The 19874-nt window shown below is 33.5% G+C and overlaps 1 protein-coding gene and 1 long non-coding RNA gene across 2 annotated transcripts in view; one reads left to right on the plus strand and one right to left on the minus strand.

Annotated features, from left to right (window-relative positions):
• The window catches only part of LOC118188507 (uncharacterized), a 237452-nt gene that overhangs the window by 121216 nt on the left and 96362 nt on the right, over positions 1-19874 (plus strand). Inside the window, exons 3-4 of the mRNA XM_085815140.1 lie at positions 16244-16349; positions 18134-18229. Coding sequence (XP_085671266.1) covers positions 16244-16349; positions 18134-18229 — 202 coding nt within the window. The remainder of the gene's footprint in view (positions 1-16243; positions 16350-18133; positions 18230-19874) is intronic.
• LOC146997593 (uncharacterized) overlaps positions 1-19874 on the minus strand; it is a 131751-nt gene that overhangs the window by 40932 nt on the left and 70945 nt on the right. The gene's annotated exons all lie outside the window — the stretch shown is intronic.

Consider the following 19874-nt stretch of genomic DNA (forward strand, 5'->3'; position numbering starts at 1 on the left):
TAGGTTAATGCAGAACCGGTAGGAAAAAAATGCTTAGTTTCTGCAAAACGCAATAAAAAAAAGTGCAATTCTATCTGAAGCATTTGATGTTTGTAGTAGCATGAAAAAAAGGGGGAGGATCATCTAGGTAGAAATTTTCTAAAAATAAATCAAGATATTATTACCTTTTAAAGCAATTTGGTAACTTAGCGCTATCGATATTTTTTTCTGGCAATTTTCCTTATGTTTATATCAAGGGAAGCACTTCTGATCTTTCTTCCCTATTATTACCCGAAGAATGTCTTTCAAGTATCCATGTTATTTTAGTAGCAAAATACTTTCAATTGACAAAACGAATACGTTTTTTATACAAAATTTTTAACAGGAAAGTAATGTTTGAAGATCTTCTTTACTGTTTTAAGGATGGGACGAACATTAACCTGATTTTGATATTTTCTTCCCATTTGATTATATGTCGTCTGATATATACAAAGGATATTAGCAAGTTACCAGAAAGCAATAATTTTGCTTCTAAGCCTGGTAAATCTTGCTGAACAACACCCAAAGAAAGGCTGTCAATAGCGGAGTTTACATGATTTTATTAAAGATAGAAAAATATCTAATCAGCAAAATATTTCATTTTGTATTTAGACATCATATTCAGGCGCCGTACACAAATAGAAGAGCGAATTATTTGCTTTTCATCGTAACTAAAAATAACATATCAGTTTAGGAAAAAGTTTCTGGTCTTAAGATCAAATGACGAGCTTTTCTCTGCAGATTGTCATTAGAAAGTATTGGTGAGTATTTTTTTTTTTTTTTTTTTTTTTTTTTTTTTTTTTTTCGAAAAGGGTATCTTATTGGCAGAATCTTATAGAGCAGGGTTCTCAACCAGGGGGTTTCCCAGGGGGCATAGTTTCAGAGGGATGCGGTCAACCTTTTATTTGCCTGTTAAGTATTTAGGTTTAGTTTATGTATATAAAAAACTACATTTGTCAAGTTTTGGCATTTATCAAGATATTTCTCTACATTTTATTTTTTATTTTACAAAGCACATTAAAAAATAACTTAACTTTAAATAAATGTATATGTATTTTTCGAGTTTTCGAAAGAAGAGCAATGGTAAAAGTGGTGCATGGAGGAGAAAAATGTTGAGAACTACTGTTATATGGGCTTGCGTTCTAGGAAACGTTGGCAAGCTTAATATTTCTATAATATAGTTTAATTATTTTTGTTGCATGATGATTATTTTTTAAAAGTATTTCTAGTTTAACGATCTTATTTTTTTTTTTTTTTGGATGGTCACAGAACAAATTTGTACGATTACAAAAAATGTTTTATGATTAAAATTTTGTGTTTTATAATCATGCAAAAATTCTCTATGATTTTAAAAATGAATTTATTAAAAATTTCTACGCTTTGTAATGAGGAAAAAATTTTGTACTTACCAAAAGATTTTATATGTTTTGTATGATTTTGATTCTAAATCTAAAGTACTAAAACTTCATGAAAACTGGCATTAAAAAAGCCTTAATTTCACGGCCGGTATCGGGAGGTTTTAGCGATCTGCACTGTGTCTGCCATTAAAGACTCTCCGTTTCAGGAGGGCTGATGTGCTAATGATCCTGTAGCTCTTCTAATAGGTATTAAAACGAATCATAGGACATAAAATAAAAACTCAAAACATTAAAATGGTGTGACTAATTCATTCCACTGTTTCAGGTCTCAGAACGCTGCTAGACCCTCGACTAGAGAAAATCTTGCCACTAGCAAGATCCTAACATAATGAGGACAATACTTACCCTACAGAATATTTGTTCCTAAAATTCAATCTTAATTCACAGTTCTCGTTATTGTGTTGCTAATAGAGCTTCTCGTAGATTTACAGTAAATGTGTTTTGGCTTCAATGTGCAGTAAAGTCATACGACTAACCAAAACGCAAATCAGTTAGCAGCCAATCATTGTATGGAGTGGCTTTATTAGCGCACTAAAAGATGCGCTAAGGAAAATTTTATTTCTATATCAAAAGATGCGATAACTTATTTCTCTAAATCTACTTTATTGTTTTCTCACACCAAAAAAACGTATAGATGCTATAATAATTTCGACGTAAAAAATTAATTGAAAATTCGAAGAATGCCGATTTTTAACGACCCATTTTTAAATTACGGAAAAATTAAGGAATTATATTTAAGAATAGTATGTCGAATACATATTATACGCACGCAAGAAAAAAAAAAAGAAAACAGAATGCTTCACAATTGAACTTGAAATATTTTTTGTTACGTCATATGCCTCAACTGTTACCGTAATTTTTATTCTCAGATTTTTGTCATTATGTGTAATATCCGACTTACTGATAGTGATCACGCGAGATTTCTGTTTTGGTAAATTTTCGCAAGTCTCGGTAATTGCATCCAGAAACATAATCATGCTAGCATGAAACTTCAATTACCATTGCATGCTTCTGCTGAGTTTCGTTTAGAGCAGGTTGTTAGGATTTCCTAATTTATGGTAAGTTGCTTACATGCCGATGAAATAATTTTGCGTTTAATGGGAAAATATTTATCACTTCGGCAACATTTCCGCAGTTGGGTGTGTATGCCATTTGACAGTTACGGTATTTACAAAACTGCGTTTTGGTGCTCAAAACCAGTGGTCTGCAACTAGCGGCCCGTAGGCCCCGAATTGTCTCAGAGGCAATGAAATTGTTTTGGGTGCCGCGTATGGCCTCCGAAGCAATTTCATGCTGCTTGCGAAGACTTTTAAATTATGTACTTTTTGCTAAGATTTCAAGATTTTAGTTATTTGAAGTCCGAGTTTACGTTTATTTCCATTATGGGATTCCACATGATCAGGAACTATTTAATCTCATAACACACGAAGCGAATGATTGCTCTGTCCAAGTAACTACAACCTATGAAAAGGTTTTATTAACCTTTTTTATTAAACAGAAATTAAAACATCAATTCTCGTTCTTGTGCTAATAAAATCAATCACCATTCGTGGTTTGCAACTAAAAGAACAGTAAATTCAGTTTAAAACTTTGATTTTAAACGTTAGTAGTCAAAGACTAATTTAATTTTAATCTAAGCTCATTAACTCTACTGGCATGACAAATTCAAATGTCAGCAGTGATAACGCAAAGCCGAATAATTACAAACTTATCAGAGCTGGCAGGATCTAACGTACCATGCTGCGAAATGCAGAAACACGCTCTGTCTTTCAACCAAAGTACTCAGCTTTAGTACTATCTAACTAATTTGTGTTCTTGTGGGGAAAAGGAAAGGAGAAGTTATAGTAAAGGCTGAAATTATAAATAATTGGTTAGATTCGAATGACAACCTGACTTTATACTATTTTCAATTCCATTAAAAAACAAGCATGACTAACGCAGCAGAAAATCTATAAATGAAGCTAAGTGTGATTTAAATCTTATTCAGAGATATGAAGATACAGATTTGATTCACCTTTATTCGTACTTGCCAAAAAATAAATTATTTAAGAAATTTTGCATCACGCATAAAGACTTTGCGTAGGAATATATATGCGAACAGACTGTTTTCACAGTTGAAAATTATTACGAAAAGAGCCCCTTTCACCGATGAGCATCTACAATATGTAATGAAGGTAATTTTTAATAATTCATTTTCAAGGCAATAAACTTTATTAGAATCGAAATACCTTCAAGTCTCAAACGAAGAAATAAGTCGGAAAAATTGTAGTAAATAAGAGAAAGAGACTGGATTGTTATTTATTTTAACGTTTTGTTCGATTTGGTTAGTTTTTTCTGAAAACTTATAAAATTATTGTAACTTATTTTTTTTTCGTTTAAATTAAAATAAACTATTGAATGATTAATTAAACATATTCGAATTATTTGAAAGAAATGTCAGTCTGAGAATTTAACATTTAGTTGTCAATATATTTTAATTATAAGTTCTTATATTGGTACCACACTTTAGATTTCAGATAGAAAATAAATAAAAATTCGAAGGGCTGTTCTGGCTTCGTGTTAGTAAAAATAAATACCACAAATATAACATCTTTTTTTTTTTCGGAAGATGGGAAATGATTGCCCATCTAAATAACATTTGCGAAAACTTTTTATAGAGCTTGATAGAGGTCTATAGAAATTCTATGGAATTTTTTATGTAATCCTCTATCGGAATTTTTCTCTATAAAATTTTATAGAAATATTACTTTACAAAATCTACAGAAATTAAATTAGAATTGCAATTCTATTAAAATCTCATTACATTTTCGAACTGAAATCAAAGTAAAATTTCAGTTTCTTATGTACACATTGAGAATACAAAAGAGGAAATACGCACATTTTATTCAGAAGCGTTTAATAATAAGCGTTAATAATATTAAAAATTTTTATTAGAGAAAATTCACATCTGTACCTAAATTTTTTATTCTGCCCCCTTCCATGTCATAATACAATTCCATGTCGAAATAAGACTTGTTGCTTTGTTTTGATGAAGTTTCACTCTGAATTTCTTTTTTATAGAATTGTATAAAACATTTTCGTAAGTATTCTTCCATCTGCTTTTAATATATGTTATTATTCGAGTCTGTTGCATTCGGCAAAATATAAGATATTTATCTTTACAATCGAATCGTCTTTTATAGATTAACAAACTAAGTTATTTAAAACCAATAGGTGCAGTTTATAAGAATATTATTTTAACTTTTTAATCTGATTGATGTAAATAAAAATGCATTGAATTGACGCTATATCTAATAAATAATATTTAACATTTTTTGTTGATAAACCTTATTTAATTCTAAAAAGAGTGCTTTTGCTTCGTTAAAAATGCTTATTTTAACAATTATTTATTTATTTATTTATTTTGTATTCTTAATTATTTTGTTAACGCATAAGCTACCAGAAGTACTATACTAGTATTATGCAAATAGCTGTCGTTCTGCAATTCTGCATAAGTTTTGCGTATAAACAGTAGTATTCTTTCTGTTATCCCGTTCTTTCGTTGAATCTTATTTTATTTATTTAGTTATATATTTTGCTTTATTCATAATTATTTTGGGAATAATTACGAAGAAGCCAGAAGCTGCGAACATTACGATTCTTAATTCCAGAAAACGCGCAGTTATGACTTATTTTTAAAAATGTATGGATTCTCAAATGGATTTACTGTACTAGTATTACGGACATAACTGTATTTCTGAAATTCTGCTCAAGTCTTATGTATAGCTGTCAACTTTCCCGGTTTTTTATTGCATTTCGCCGTCTTCTCGTGGATCACGGAATCTCCCGATGTTTAATTTTTAGCTTTCCTGAAGAAAATTTTTCTCATTAATAAATGAAGTTTACTGAATTAATGAAACTTAAAACAGTCAAATTCTGTTCCTTCGCATCTAATGATTTTCAGAATAATTTTTCTCATTAAATTTTATTTCATCTGAATTGTAATTTTTTTCTTATTAAATTTCATTTGTTCTAAGTCGACTAAATCTAGTGTATACATTTATAGATTTGTATATAAAGTTTCAATCAATGTTAATCAGTTCATTTTTTCTATTATCAGATAATTTCTATTATCTATATTATTTACTATCTTTCTGCGGAACTCTATTTCACGTATTTAATTTTGTTTATTTCAATATATGGGACATTACTAAGTTTATCCGCACACTTACTATGTACGTTAAATTATTAATTTGACTTGCATCGTATTTAAAAGTACTTGCTAATATATTTTATCATGCATTAAAATGTGATTTAAAGTCACTTTGCAAAGATGCCGTTAGGTAGCATGAAAACCCTTCCTGTTTCTCCTGGTTTTATCGCAAATATTTCCCGGTTCTCTTGAGATTTCAAGGTTACCAGCTGTGATAAACAAATGGGGGGCTGTAAAGGAATCAGATCTTTCTGTTGTCTCATTACTTTGTATTTTATTATTAGCCCAAATGGGCGTTAGCCCAGAAGGGCTACTAACAGTTTTTTGTCATTTTGCTTTGGTTCATTATAAAACGGCGTTTCACTTTTAAACTGCGTTTTAAACTTTACAAACGGCGCTGCCACCAAATATCAGAGTCCTTCATTATATTTAAAGAAATTAAGTAAGAAATGTGAATGAATGTGTGTATGTTTTTCGCATTATGAGAAAACAACACTACCTAGAGACATCCAATTTTGAATAACGTAGTCCTTCACTCGAATTTGGGCACCTGGAAACCCAAATTCGAATTCAAAGATTGATTTGATTTCAAAGCGTTCCTTTAACATTAACATCGCGAGCGTCTTCAAGCAAGGATGTTTTATGCGCGAAGTTTCTTTATATTTCTTACTGGAATTATGTTGGTAGCGTAGCAAGGCAAAGACGTTACAGTGGCTAACGGTATTTTACGTCGAATGACTTAAATACAGTATTTTGCGTCGGATATATTAACCGCTGTACATCCCATGTACCGTCGGATGTCTAACCGTATTTTGCGTCGAATGACTTTAATAATGTCTGTATCACTTTTCAAATCCCGTTTTGAATGCCCTGTAAAAAAAAGGCCCCTTGGGCGCAATGTAAAGTCTGAAAGCTTTCAAATTTTTTGTTTGTTTGTTTGTTTTTATAATTATTTTGAGAACGCATAAGTAACAAGTTACCTGAAGATTATTCTTATTTCAAGCAAACGATAAACGGAAAATGTAACTCATTCTAAATATAGCTTTACACATATATAGTCTGCATACACTGTTGCAGCGTAAGTTTGCAAACTTTCTTAGCACGGAAGAATGCCTGAAGGATTTTGCCTCATCTAACAGTTCCCGATTCATCAACACGTTTCAAAGACTGAAGATGTCACGAGCGTAGAAGGTTCAGTAATGAGAGATGATTAGTAGTGAATAGGCTGTATATGGGATGTCTGTATATGCTTGAGTGAAAACAGGAAAAGATGCGGCATTTTGTTTAGGTCACGATTCATTAGCAATTCTACTCGTTGCTTGTTCACTTATTGAAAGACAACAAGAACTTCAGGTCAACATAATTGACATACGGGCATCTGTTATTAGAAGCAGCATCTTATCCGTTCTGCAACATCAGTGCATTTACACGGTTCTGTCGTACAAGAGATGAGTACTGAGAAAGTTAATTAATGTCCGTCTGTTTTCTCTCTCCTTGATATTTCTTCAGGAAGTAGAAATATGCTCACGTATCTTTTTAAAAAATTGTTTGTGTACATATGATATGAATATGACAATATATTCTTATAATACGATACCATATGATAGGCCTGACCTCCGTTCTGCATCTTTGACCTGATTAATTGATTTTTTGACCTTTTTCTTAATTGCTATTCCCGCTGCGAGGCGTAGAACGACGTAAAGTGGCTCACATTTCTTTTTGGAAACTTTTGTTTTTAGTTTTATTTGCAAATATTAATTACTACATGTTAGCAAAATCACTTTATTTTTTTCACACATACTTTTGATCGTCTTTCTTTGAAAAATAAATATATATATATATTCAAAATATTTTTGATTAATTTTTTTTTCAAATCAACCTGGAAATGAGCTCACCTAAGTATTCGGACACTTTGAACGAACAGTATATAATTAATAAAAACATGTAAATAATTGGGACGCTCAATATTTCTGTAAATTTCCTTTAGCTAAAATTACTCTTTTCCTACGCTTTGGCATGGATTCAACAAATATTTTTGCGTAAGAATATTCCATTTTGTTCCATTCCTTCATAAAAACTGCATTTAGTATAGCTTTGGAAGAAATATCGTGTTTCCTTACTTTTTTTTTTTTCCAACTCTCTCCAAGCATGTTCGACAGGATTTAAATCGATAAGTTTCGGGACAATTTGAGTTAAAATAGCACATCGAATGAAAATCACTGGAGGAGTTAAAGCAACAAGATTTAGCGTAATATTCCTAAATTTGCAGGACTCTTTTCGGAAGATGTGTTTCACTATCAAGATTTTTGCAAAAACATTTTACAAATAGAGGTGTCCGAAAGCAAATGTGAGACACTAGTTTTTGATACCAATTCGGAAGAGCTGATCTTACATTCTTCTCTCTCAGAAGCTGAACAATTTTTGTTTGGATTCGAAATGCATTTAACATTTTTGTTAATTACCTCTAGCGAGGATTGCCGCCAAAAATATTTATTATGTAAAAGATAAAATGTATATTTATTCTAATGAGTTTAGCTTGTGTCCTTTCACGAGTCATTCATTTCATTTTAGTGATTAATAATGTTACGGATTTTATATTTAGTTAGCTATTTTGGTAGAATTGTAATTCAAATTGTTTTATTTCCCCGTGTAATGCAGCGCTTGACGAGTTTTAAGAGAAAGTAAAAATACATTAGCACGCGCATTTAATAAATAGATATCTCGTAATTGATATTTAAACTGAAATAATGCAATTGTGTGTTAGCTGAAACTGTAATTCTACTCTTCTTGCTTCCCAGAAACCTCGAGAAAATTCCAGAATGTTCTCGTACATGATTAAAAAGCTTATAAAAGTCTTGGAAAAACATCTCAGTTCAGTTGTTTACTAAGTTTTTGTTGTTGATTGTAGCGAATTCGCTTTGAGATCGGATTAGTTTTCTCTGCACTTTGAATTGTGTTCTATTTAACGTTTTAGTATTTTAAAATATAACTACTGTGTGATATTGTACGAATATCTGTGAGGAAAAATTTCAGCGTTTTGTTTTATTTCTTGTGATAAGAATAGATTTTGTTAACTTTTCATCAGACTTGTGCGTTCAATCTGTTACGAACCCGTAAGCAGGCAACAATAAGATGAAAAACTACGTTTATTGCTTTTAAATTGCTTAATTTGTTAATTAATAGCAGACAGATTCATTTTGGAAGAAAAACTAAATAATTACGCTTAGCCAAATAGCAAAACACCGGTGCGCGAAAGATAAAGAATATTTTATTTTCGGAAGTGGCAACACGTTTAAGTAGCTCACTTTGTTTATTAAAATTGAAAGACAGATATCTTACACTTTGCCAAGTGCCGCCCAAACAGTATAGTAGTTAAAGAAGCCTACCGCAGCACCCAAAGGCCCAGGTTCGAATTCCGGAGAAGGCATAGTAGCAACTGTCCGTCCTTTCATAAGACGCATTGGTCACCGCCGATTAGTTGAAGCAATAGCAAAATAATTTTAAAATGAACATATCTTTAGAATTTCCGATACACAGTCTCGCGTGCTGGAGATAAATTTTTTTTTCTGTACAACATTCCCATGGCTCACTTTGAAATCCGTGAGTTTGTTAATCAAAAATTCGTTAAAGTTTTACAAAATATGAAACCGATAACAAAACAAATTCTAAATTTCAAATTTGGGCTTTCAGATGCCAATATTCGCAGGAGGATTACGTTATTCAAAATTTGATGGCTCTAGGTACCGTTGTTTTATCACAATGCAAGAAACATACACATATTTATGCAGAATCTTCATTATTTAATTTCTTTAAATGTAATACAGGGTGATTGCATTTGGTGAGTGATTTGAAAAGTGAAACAAGGCAAAATGCCAAAACAAAATTAATAGTCCTTCTTTGCAAATTGCCCCTTTGGACTAATAGTAATAAATAAAAGAAAAATAAACTTTACCAAGTATCAACACTTTTTATGAATTACTGAGTTTTGCGATTAAATTTGAAACTGAAATATCTTATGCTTTGACGAGTTGCGACGCATTGGCTTTTAAATCGCTAAATTTGCCAAGCAAAATTTCATCGAATTTGCATAAAACATAAAATAAATTTTAAAATGTTGTGTTTAAGATTTGGTGGATGTAGGTACTGACATTTTTTACAGCGCCAGGAACATGCATACATGCATACTTAATACATTCACGCATACTTACATTTATGCATGCATAACTTATGCACATACATGCAGATTCGCCATCATTTAATAATAAAGATAATAATAGTTTTATTTGGTTTGGTTTATGTGATTATGACAAAGCTTCTAGGGCTATCAGCCTAAGGGGAGGGATGCTTTCGTGGAAGATTTTCTAAGGGAAACTGGCTCGTACACGTTGCACATGGAGAAAGCCACGAAAACGCGCATGCAGCCAGCCCGTTCGCATGATTCGAACCTCAGACCGAACTACCAGTGTTCAGCGACTTCACTGCTCGGTCGCTGGTGGGCATTACAGATCGTATGATATTCCTAAATAATTAATATAAAAAAATCAGATTTAATAATCACGGATCTTTATACCGATTACGATTTGTTATGAGAGAAATGAAAACGTTTACCTTATTTCTTCGCATATCCCCCCTTTTTTTTACTTAATTTCTCGTCAAAAATCAAGAAGGGGAAATTATGCCAATAGTTTAATTTCAGAAAGACGCGGTTATAATAAGAACATAACAAATGAAAAGTAGTCATGGATGAAGTACGCCTTAGTGAAATCGTAAACTAAATTAGTTATTATACAATTAAAATCATAAAGAATATTAGTCCGTGTTTCCTTCTCTGTGATCGGGGGATCTCATTATTTAAACGTACTGAGGAAAGTAAAAATTACGCGAATATTTTTAAAATTTTCAGAAAATAGCAGTCAAAAGCTAGGGCGAAAAATACGCGAAGTGGGAGATTACTCAAAGAAATATGGTATGAGATGTTCTTTTAAACTTTTATGTGATTGGAAATTTAATGCGGTTCTTTTAGTTTGTATTTGAAAAACCTGTGAAAACAGTCCAAGGAAATGGTATTGTTCTTATCAAAGTTACTGTACTAAAAATTGTCGTGTGCACGTCTATCATATAAACACAGCAATCATAAAGCGTATGTACTAATTTGGGATCTGATTTATTATCGGTATTTATCTATTTTTTTATGAATAACTGACGGATTTTAATCAAACCTCATTGTAATTCGGAAACTGTGCTGTAATCTGCGGAACACTAATTTCGCGCATATTTACTTTTTTCCTTTTTACTTTCCTGATCGTTTTCTTTTTTTAACATGGCTTTATTTAAATGTGGATTTTAATATTTTCAGATTTTTGTCTAATAATAGTGCATTGCATGTGAAATGCTTAAATCAATGCAAAATAAACATCAGTTAATGTGGCTCACGTGCAGTATTTCAATAACATATAAGTGCTCAACGCGGAAAGAGACTTAAATTTTAAAAATTTTATATAAACGACAAATTATATTGTTACGTTTCTACGGGTTCGCGGATTTGGAGTGATTGACGGCAACAATTGATAAAGAATAAAAACACTATTTATTAGACAGTATTACTCAGAACAGCGCCAAAAATACATTTACAGTAGTCGAAAAACTGAAACTCATCCTGAAACAATCAGCAACACAGCCTTTAGGCTATCAGGCTATAATGATGAAGACAGCTTCACGGCAAAGCACCAGAGTACAGCTCCCGACTCGGTTCGGTCGTTCTCGCAATCGACGTGAAGAATCTCCACGCTACAACTCGCGATGCACTCGATGATAACCTCAACAATGCACACTCTCGATGCACCAACTCACGATACACAGTCTAGACACTGTCGCGATGCACTAACTCGCGATACACTGAGGAGACACTCTCACGATGCACTCGACCAGCTCAACACCACACTCACTATCAACTCGATAGATTGCTACTCGTACAGGCAGGGTTTATATAGCTTTTGGTCTGCCTTCGAGAACATTCTGGACCAAACCGGTAAGAATTCGTTCTAGAAGGTTTTTTTATGTTTGTCATATCTCCAATTTTGTCGCCAAATGGGCGATTTCGCGCGTAATTTGGCAACCCTGCCTCTTTTTTCAATTTTATGGCAACCCGCTTTGTGGGGAACAATCTTACCGTAGTTGGACACATTTCTTAGCAATATTTTTAATCGGGGGCAAGCCCACCAGAAGAGCGGGTTGCGGCCAAAGCAGAATTTATGTGTTCTATGTACACCTGAAAAAAAATATAAAACATTTTAGTATGAATGAAATCAGTTATGTTTACACCTGAAAATTTTTTTAATTGAAATCTGTAATGATATTTCATATTTAAATGAAAAACAGAAAAACATTTTTTAAATCCACAGTTTTTAAGAAAATTTCTAAAACCTTCGCTATTAAAAAAGAGAAAAAGTGACGAAGGAATAAACGGACCGCGGGATTCCATCAAAAATTTTCTCCTAGCTCTGTTTAGAAAACACGAATGGCAATTTTAAAATTTCACCTCGTACGCGCTTCGATGCAGCACGCTGAACAGCAATGAAGTTCAGCGGAAATTAGCATTTTCAGAGTTTTTAATTAATAGCTTGGGTGATTAAAGTCGTACGAATATGAGAATGATCGAAATTGTTCCCCAGGAATTTTTGGAATCCGGAGGTACCTCTCTCGAAATTCAACTCCCCGCCGTTCCAGAGGCATGTTTCAAACAAAGATACAGACGCGCACAAATTTTAATAGCATTAATGTTTTTCACTTTAAAATAATTTGTAGGCAAAATGATATGAAGAATGGAAATAGTAACATTTAAAAATAAATTTTCGCGTTAAGTTGGGTAAATTGCTATCTTTGTTACAATCTAAAGTAGAAGAACTCCTACCGACTTGGAAAAGTGACAAATTTCATGACCAATATGATTCACCAAGAATATCATATGTCTGACATGCTAAATGTAACTTAGGTTTACCAAAAGAAAGTAAATTTCGAGTTGTAATTCCACATCTTTAACAAATAGTGTTTGTTTTCTAAAAGCCAGCGTGACTATTTCACAAATTTACAGCGGAGCATAATTATGAATGAAAGCTTGTAAGTATTGCGTTGTAGTCAAGGTTAAGCAAACAGAAAAATTTTTTACTTATTTGCTAACAAGACCAGTAATGAAGGGAAAAGAATTACGTAACTCAACCGTTTCAACTTCTAATCAACTGTCATGCGTTTTTATGAATTGAAACACTGTTCTTCTTGATGTATTTAGTCCTCTGTATTTGAAATAGCTGAGCTGTGCTGCTCGCAGAAAAGAATTTCTTGTCAAGCGTATATAATTTATTTTTTCTCACTTTCTGCATTTTTGAATGACAAGACTTACCGAATGTTATTATTCGTTGCAGCATGAAGATCCTATCAGTTAAAATCACAAACTGGCAGCAATTAACTTAGGTTTATTGTCTACAAGGTGTCCCATAAATATTGGTACAAACTTTAAGGACAGGTAAGGCACGTCAAAAGGATGGAGAATTGCAAAGCAACATATGAAAGCAAACGTCGCTTTCATATGTTGCTTTGCAATCTTTCATCTTCGTTGCTTTGGAATCTTTCGTCGCTTTCATCTTACGCCGCTAAGTGTGATGCTGTTCACTTGCGCTGTTTACAATGTTTGGTCTGGTTTGGACTGCTTTAGTGGGGCCTTTACTTATTACCATCACCTATGATATCAGCATATTATCTCGTCGTTATGGAACAGGCTTAATTCACCCTGTGAGACGCAGCATGTGATCAAAACATGGTAGGGTGACTCCACATTATGGAAGATGTTTTGGGAGACATTTGGGTGTGTTGTTTGGTCACCGATGGATTGGGCATGGAGGATCCGTTGCCTTGCCCCTATGCTCTCCGGATTTGAGCAGCCGTGATTTCTTTCTTTGGGGAGCACCTGAAGCTGTTGCGTGTTACACCTGTCGCGTCTGAGATGGATCTGGTTGTAAAAATCATCTGCGCTGCTGAAGAATATTCGCTTTCAGCTAATCTGACTGGTTGGCCAACGGGAAGATCTCTCAGCTCTCTGTGCATGAGACAGAGCCTGCTGGCGAAATATTTTTTCCTAGTTTCGTAAAATATCCCTGGTGCGCAAGCGCAACAAATCGCTGAGTGAAACTGTTTGGTCTGGAATCGTCACGTTCAAACTATTGCTGAAAAAAACACGTTTCTAAGACACATTTATAAATATGTTTCTTATAGCGTTGGTATGTATGATGATCCCATTATGTTTCTCGGTTTTGAAAATCTAATAGTGTCTAAAATAGAATTCCGTGTTTATAACGACATTAAAGAACATTTGGCTGATATACGTAAAATTAGACAAAATAACAACCTTGTGTTAAGGATTTTAATTAAATCTATGTCGATTTCGAGGGCTAGCAGATACAGGTCCTTTTCCATCAGGAGAAAGGAATTTCTTTGCTCTTACTTTTTCAACTCTTGTGGCAGATTTAATATTCGAAAAGCATCCCTCATTGGATGAGAACTTGCCAATGTAAAATTTTAAACTGGGTTTGAACATCCTGAGTTTGAAGTAGATGATTTCAGGAACATTTTCTAGGCCAAAAAAAAAAAAATCAACTGACATTTTTTGCTCCTGAAGAAGAGGGAGCTGTGTTTGGTCGCCTCAAAATCTATAGAGTTATTTAAAATCTTCCTCACACTAAGATTTTTTTTTCTTTGGGCCTAAATTTAAATAGGCCTAAAGGGAAATTGAGTAAAATTGAAATTATGATGTTTAGCGACTTAATTCCTCACTTGACAACATTTCTGTGTAACTTAGCAATTTTTATTATGTATTTTAAACTTATTTCACGATTTTACTTCAATTTAAGAAATTTGTTCTATAATATTTTAATCATATTAACCGACTTGTTGATCCCAGTAAACGATTTGTTTTCCATGTTTTCGTATAGAAACGGGCGAGACTTCGGCAATTCGATAACAATATTCGAACGATAACATTGACCAAGGTCACATTAAGACGTGTCTACTGTAACATGAAGCTGTGCAAAATTCATATGTAGAATTACACATCGATAAAAACATATGTATAGGATAGCAGCTTCCTAAAACATTTATCTCGGCTTTTTTGAAATCAGCATGATGTCTACCTGCAGCTGTTCCTAGCTCAATGGAAAAAGTACTGCTGTGATTAGCATTCAAAGCAGAACTAGTTCCATGACGTTTCATTATCAGATCCTGAGCAAAATTCATGGCAAGTATGGAAATTGTCCTTAAAAAGTTTTAGCTGCTTATCTGAAGAAATAAGAATGAACATGAGTTTTAATTATAACTTTCCTTTACTTTTCTTTTTAACTTTCCTTTGAAAGAACGGAACATTTTTGAAGATGAGGAACAGGGGTATTATAAATTCAATTAACAGCTGCAGCTGTCTAACTTAATGGTATATTTCATGCCGTGCATCATATGATAAAAGACCATAAACATGGCTACTGCCGAAAACATCGCAATTATACTTTTCGAGCAAGAAATGAACAAAATTTTAATGAAGTACATAAAATTATATTTAGCAATTGAATTTACGTGAGAGATTTTTATACATGGAGGCCTCAGGAAATTATTTTCTATCTATACCCTTGCATTGAGAGTTTGTAATTCCCAATACCTTAATCTACGTATATGCTGTTTCATTCTTTTATCAAGGCTGATTAGTGATTAAGGGGTGCAGTCGCTGAACACTGGTAGTTCGACCCGCCCTTAAAACTTCACAAACGAGCTGGCTGCACGGCATTCGTACTTTTTTTCTAGTTCGTTCCGTGTTTCGAACCCCGGCGAATCGGCTGGCTGCATGGCCATTTTCATGATTTTTCCCCATGTGTAAAGTGTATATGAGCCAGTTTCCCTTAGAAAGTCCTCCACCTAGGCATTTCCTTACCTTAGGCAGATAGCTTTCGAAAGCTTTGCCATATTCAAATAAACCAAACCAAACCAAACCAACCATATTTCTTCCCATGTGTAACGTCGATACTGGCCAGTTTCCCACGGAAAATCATCCATGAAGGCACTCCTTCGCTTAGGTAGGTAGCGATTCCTCGTGTACTTTGTCATGTTAAGATAAACCGAATCATTCCTTTGTTAATGTACTGCTCAGCAGTTAAATCTATTCCAGCATGATTTTCAAAGTGTGATTCAAGAGCGTAGGGTTAGGTAATTTTTCGGATTATTCTGGTTCATAAATTATTATACGGAAGGAATAGATGCACTTACAAACTGTTAATAAATATTATTAACTCTAAAACTGCCAACTGTACAGTGAAATAAAATACTATATGTGCATGTTCTTATGAGCTTGCAGGTGATGTGCATTCATAAAGACTGTATTTTTAGCCTATTTATAAACAGCGAATTTTCTGGAAACAACGTATTAAAATATAAAAGATTTAAATAAATAAATAAATAAATAAATAAAAAAGGAGAAGAAGAAGAGACAGAGCTTTTGAAGTATTTCAGTTGATTTTAATTTGTTAAAACAATGTCTGTTTTGGCTGCGTCAGATTACTTTATTTTTTTTTTTCTTCTATTGCAGTGTTTCACAGCCGAGGACATTTTAAAAGATGTTCCTAAAGATGGCAACCACCCTGAGCAAAGATTACGGAGAATATTCACTTTATTAATGGGGAAAATATTCCAAGGTATGTTTTAAAAGTTTTTTTTTTTTTTTTAATTTGAAATGGACTCGTCTGAAAAATATTTAGTTTTTGTCGGTTTTACAAAATACCAACGATTGTTTATCATATTTGACGGCATTTATCGCATAATGATATACCAGATCTAAAAACATAATAGAAATCAAGTAATAAGACTTGTGAAATGTTTCTTTTTTCATTCATAAGAAATCTCTTTTTTGTTTAGCTCAGAAGGGCTGTTAAACTCTCGAAACACGATTTTGCGTTCTTTCACTTTTCATTCGAATCTCCTACTATTCGGAAAGGCATAATACTGAATCTGTCTGGTATTAATTAACAAAATTAATATTTAAAAGCAATAGTACAGTAGCGATACAGCACTAACTATATTATTTTATTATTTTCTTACTTATTAATCTGATTGATTTACATTAGAATACATGAAATTCATGATATGTCCAATTAAAAACATTCAAATTTTTATAGAAATGTACTACATATCGTTGCATTTTTTTCTTGTTACACCAGTTGTTACGTTATTTCCTTCACGTTCGTACGGGGTTCGTGTGAATTTGGAGTGAATAACGACGACAGCACTTGATGGAATATCGAAACACACTTTATTTAGCCAATATTAATCAGGACAGCTCCAAAATCATATTTTACACTCTTCGAAGGACTACTTTAAACACGCTGGAACAATCAGCGACACAGCCTTCAAGTTATCAGGCTATCATGGTCAAAATAGCTTCACTGCAAAGCACCAGAGTACAGCTCCCGACTCTACTCGGTCGTTCTCGGAACTCCACGTACTCTCGAGACTCTCCACGCTACAACTCGCGATGAACTCGACGACACACAGAGCACAGCTCCCGACTCTTCAGTTCAGTCGTTCCTGGAGCTCAACACGCTCTCTCGACGATGCACTAACCGCAATACACTAAGAGACTCCTTCGGTGCACTCGACGACCCACTCGGTACTCGCTGCCCGGCTGTCAACTCGATCGACTCCTCGGACTGACTAACTCGAGACACACTATATCGCTCTCTAGACGAGGCACACTCTGACTGCGAGCCAGTAGGGTTTATATAGCTTTCGGCTTGTGTTCGAGAACATTCTGGGTGAAAACGGTAAGAATTCGTTCCAGAAGGTTCTGCATTCGTCCATGGCATATCGCCAATTTTGTCGCCAAATGTGGCAACCCTGCCTTTCTTTGCTATTTTATGGCAACCCTAAACCTGCGGAAAAGCTATCTTACGGCGCCTGTACATTTCGTAACAATATTTTTTCATTTTTAAATATACAGAAGATTTAGAAAATTCTCATGTTAGTTTAAATGCATATTCATCTATTCTATAAAGTATTCTATATAGTATATATATATATATATTCTATAAAATGTTTCGCTGTTTCACCTGGGCCATTTCTGTCGATTATCCCTACTGATATTAAACTTTATAAGAGCTCTTTTGGACGCTCGTTAAAATCTGAACCCTTTCAAATTTTTTTTAATATTTTTATTACTTTTTTTAATTTTATTTGTTTTTAAAATTTTATTATTTAAGGGCGCTTTTTTAGGGGATGTATGGCGCCTAAATGTGGCGACTTCTTTTCCTTGGCGCTTCTGCTACCAATAAAACCGACAAGTGTACCAAATATTTTACTTTTTTAAAAATACACATTGTTGGTTCAAAACAATACCTTATAATGTATTCTGTATTACGATTTCATAAGTATAAAGTTTATGAAACAATGATGACTGGAAGATGTATCTATTTTTCTATTTTAGGTTATTGTATTGATGTTGGAGAATCGGTAACAGACTTCTTGGACGATATTTTTCACCATTATGGCGACACATGTTCCACTTACATGAATCTAGATGGTAAATATGCTCATAATACGTGTTTTTTGGTTCACCTTTCAGTTCGGAGTACGAGATTGGCTTTGGCTATTGTCCATGTTTTTGGATATTGTTGGCGACAAATTTTCTCTTTTAGCATTGAAGCAGCTTACTATATTTCAGTGATTAGCATCTTTACAACTGTCGCCAAATAAGTATTTCGTCAAAGGTCGCCAACCTCTTATTCCCAGCTGATAAATTCTTTATTTCTTTGCATCACAAGCTTTAAGTTTTTAAAGATACCGTCATAATCAAAACGTATTGTTAATGATTCGTTTAAAATATGCATTGCAAAAAATCCCTTGCACGCTATTTCAGAATTTATCAAGTCTTTTATGAATGCTTAGTGAGAACCCATACTGCATTTCTTTTTATTGTTTGCAAATTAGTTCGTTTTCGGTTATTTCTTTGGTACTTACGTACTATTCCGACGACCAGGAAACGTTGGCTGATGCGATGAAAGCTAGCGAAGATCCCACCAATGTTTCACCAATCGTTTTCCCAGAATTCTAAAGAAACTGATTCCTCTTTATTTAATAAACAATGAATATTCAACCCGCTTTGTTTTTGCGCTTCGTAAAAAGGCTTTTGTCGATTTCAGCTATTTTGTATGGGTCTCAATTTATTACTGTTTTGTCGGCGATATTTAACTGATCATTAATCCACACGGTACTTTTCCGTTTTGCCGGTGCAGGCGATAAAGTCGCCAATAATGGTACAACTGATGCCAAGCGGAATATCCTCGCTGGTAACCTTGTGCACCTCATTTTCAAAACAAAATTGCAGCCATTTCTAATCGGATTGATTGTACTGAATACTTTCAATACTGGAATACAATTACATAAAATTTTTAGCAAATAGTTCAATTTTATGCCCTAATCCCATTCGTGGTAATTAAGTCAATTAGGATGCAATCACACCGCTCACCCGAAGGCGAAAATATAGAAAAGGCAAAGTCAAGGGTTAAATTCATCAATTCTAATAAGAATGCACTAGCGAAGTAAAGCACTGCGGTTTTACGTAATTTCTGAGTAAGCTATTCGTACGAATTGAAATAATTCTTGCATTTACACTTGTATTCCAAATTAAGATTTAACTTGAAATTAATGTAGATAATAACTGACAGAATTAGATTTTTGTAGCATAGTTTACGAGAGATGAGATCAATTGGGGTCACGTGTTATGAACCGATGAATCAGGATGATGAACCATGAAAGCATAGTACATTCTTAAATTAATGTCTTTTTACAAATTTATTGTCTTTGTTTATTGTATTTTTACAAAATTTTAAACGATATTAAAATGTTTAAGCCTTCAAAATAAAAATTTCTTAGAACTAACATTTGTTAACATTTTTTATGTGTATACTGTATGTTGTCGCCAATGAAGTGTGCTTGGCAAGATTTGCGCCAGCGAAACAGATAAGTACCATCCATACTTTTTTTTTAATGGTAGTATCCTATGACTTGAAAATAATTCACTGTTTATTGTTCTGTAGAAGGCAGGTCCCAAATTTTCATCATTTATTTTTTTCCAAAATGCAAGAAAAATACATCAGTAACTTTTAATTTATGACCGCCTAGCACCACAGGTCCGGGGTTTCATCCTCGGGCTTGGACTCAGCCTT

The sequence above is a fragment of the Stegodyphus dumicola genome, chromosome 4, assembly GCF_044657685.1.
Source record: "Stegodyphus dumicola isolate Sdum_Otavi_A_Nest chromosome 4, ASM4465768v1".
NCBI classification, from domain to species: Eukaryota; Metazoa; Arthropoda; class Arachnida; order Araneae; family Eresidae; genus Stegodyphus; species Stegodyphus dumicola.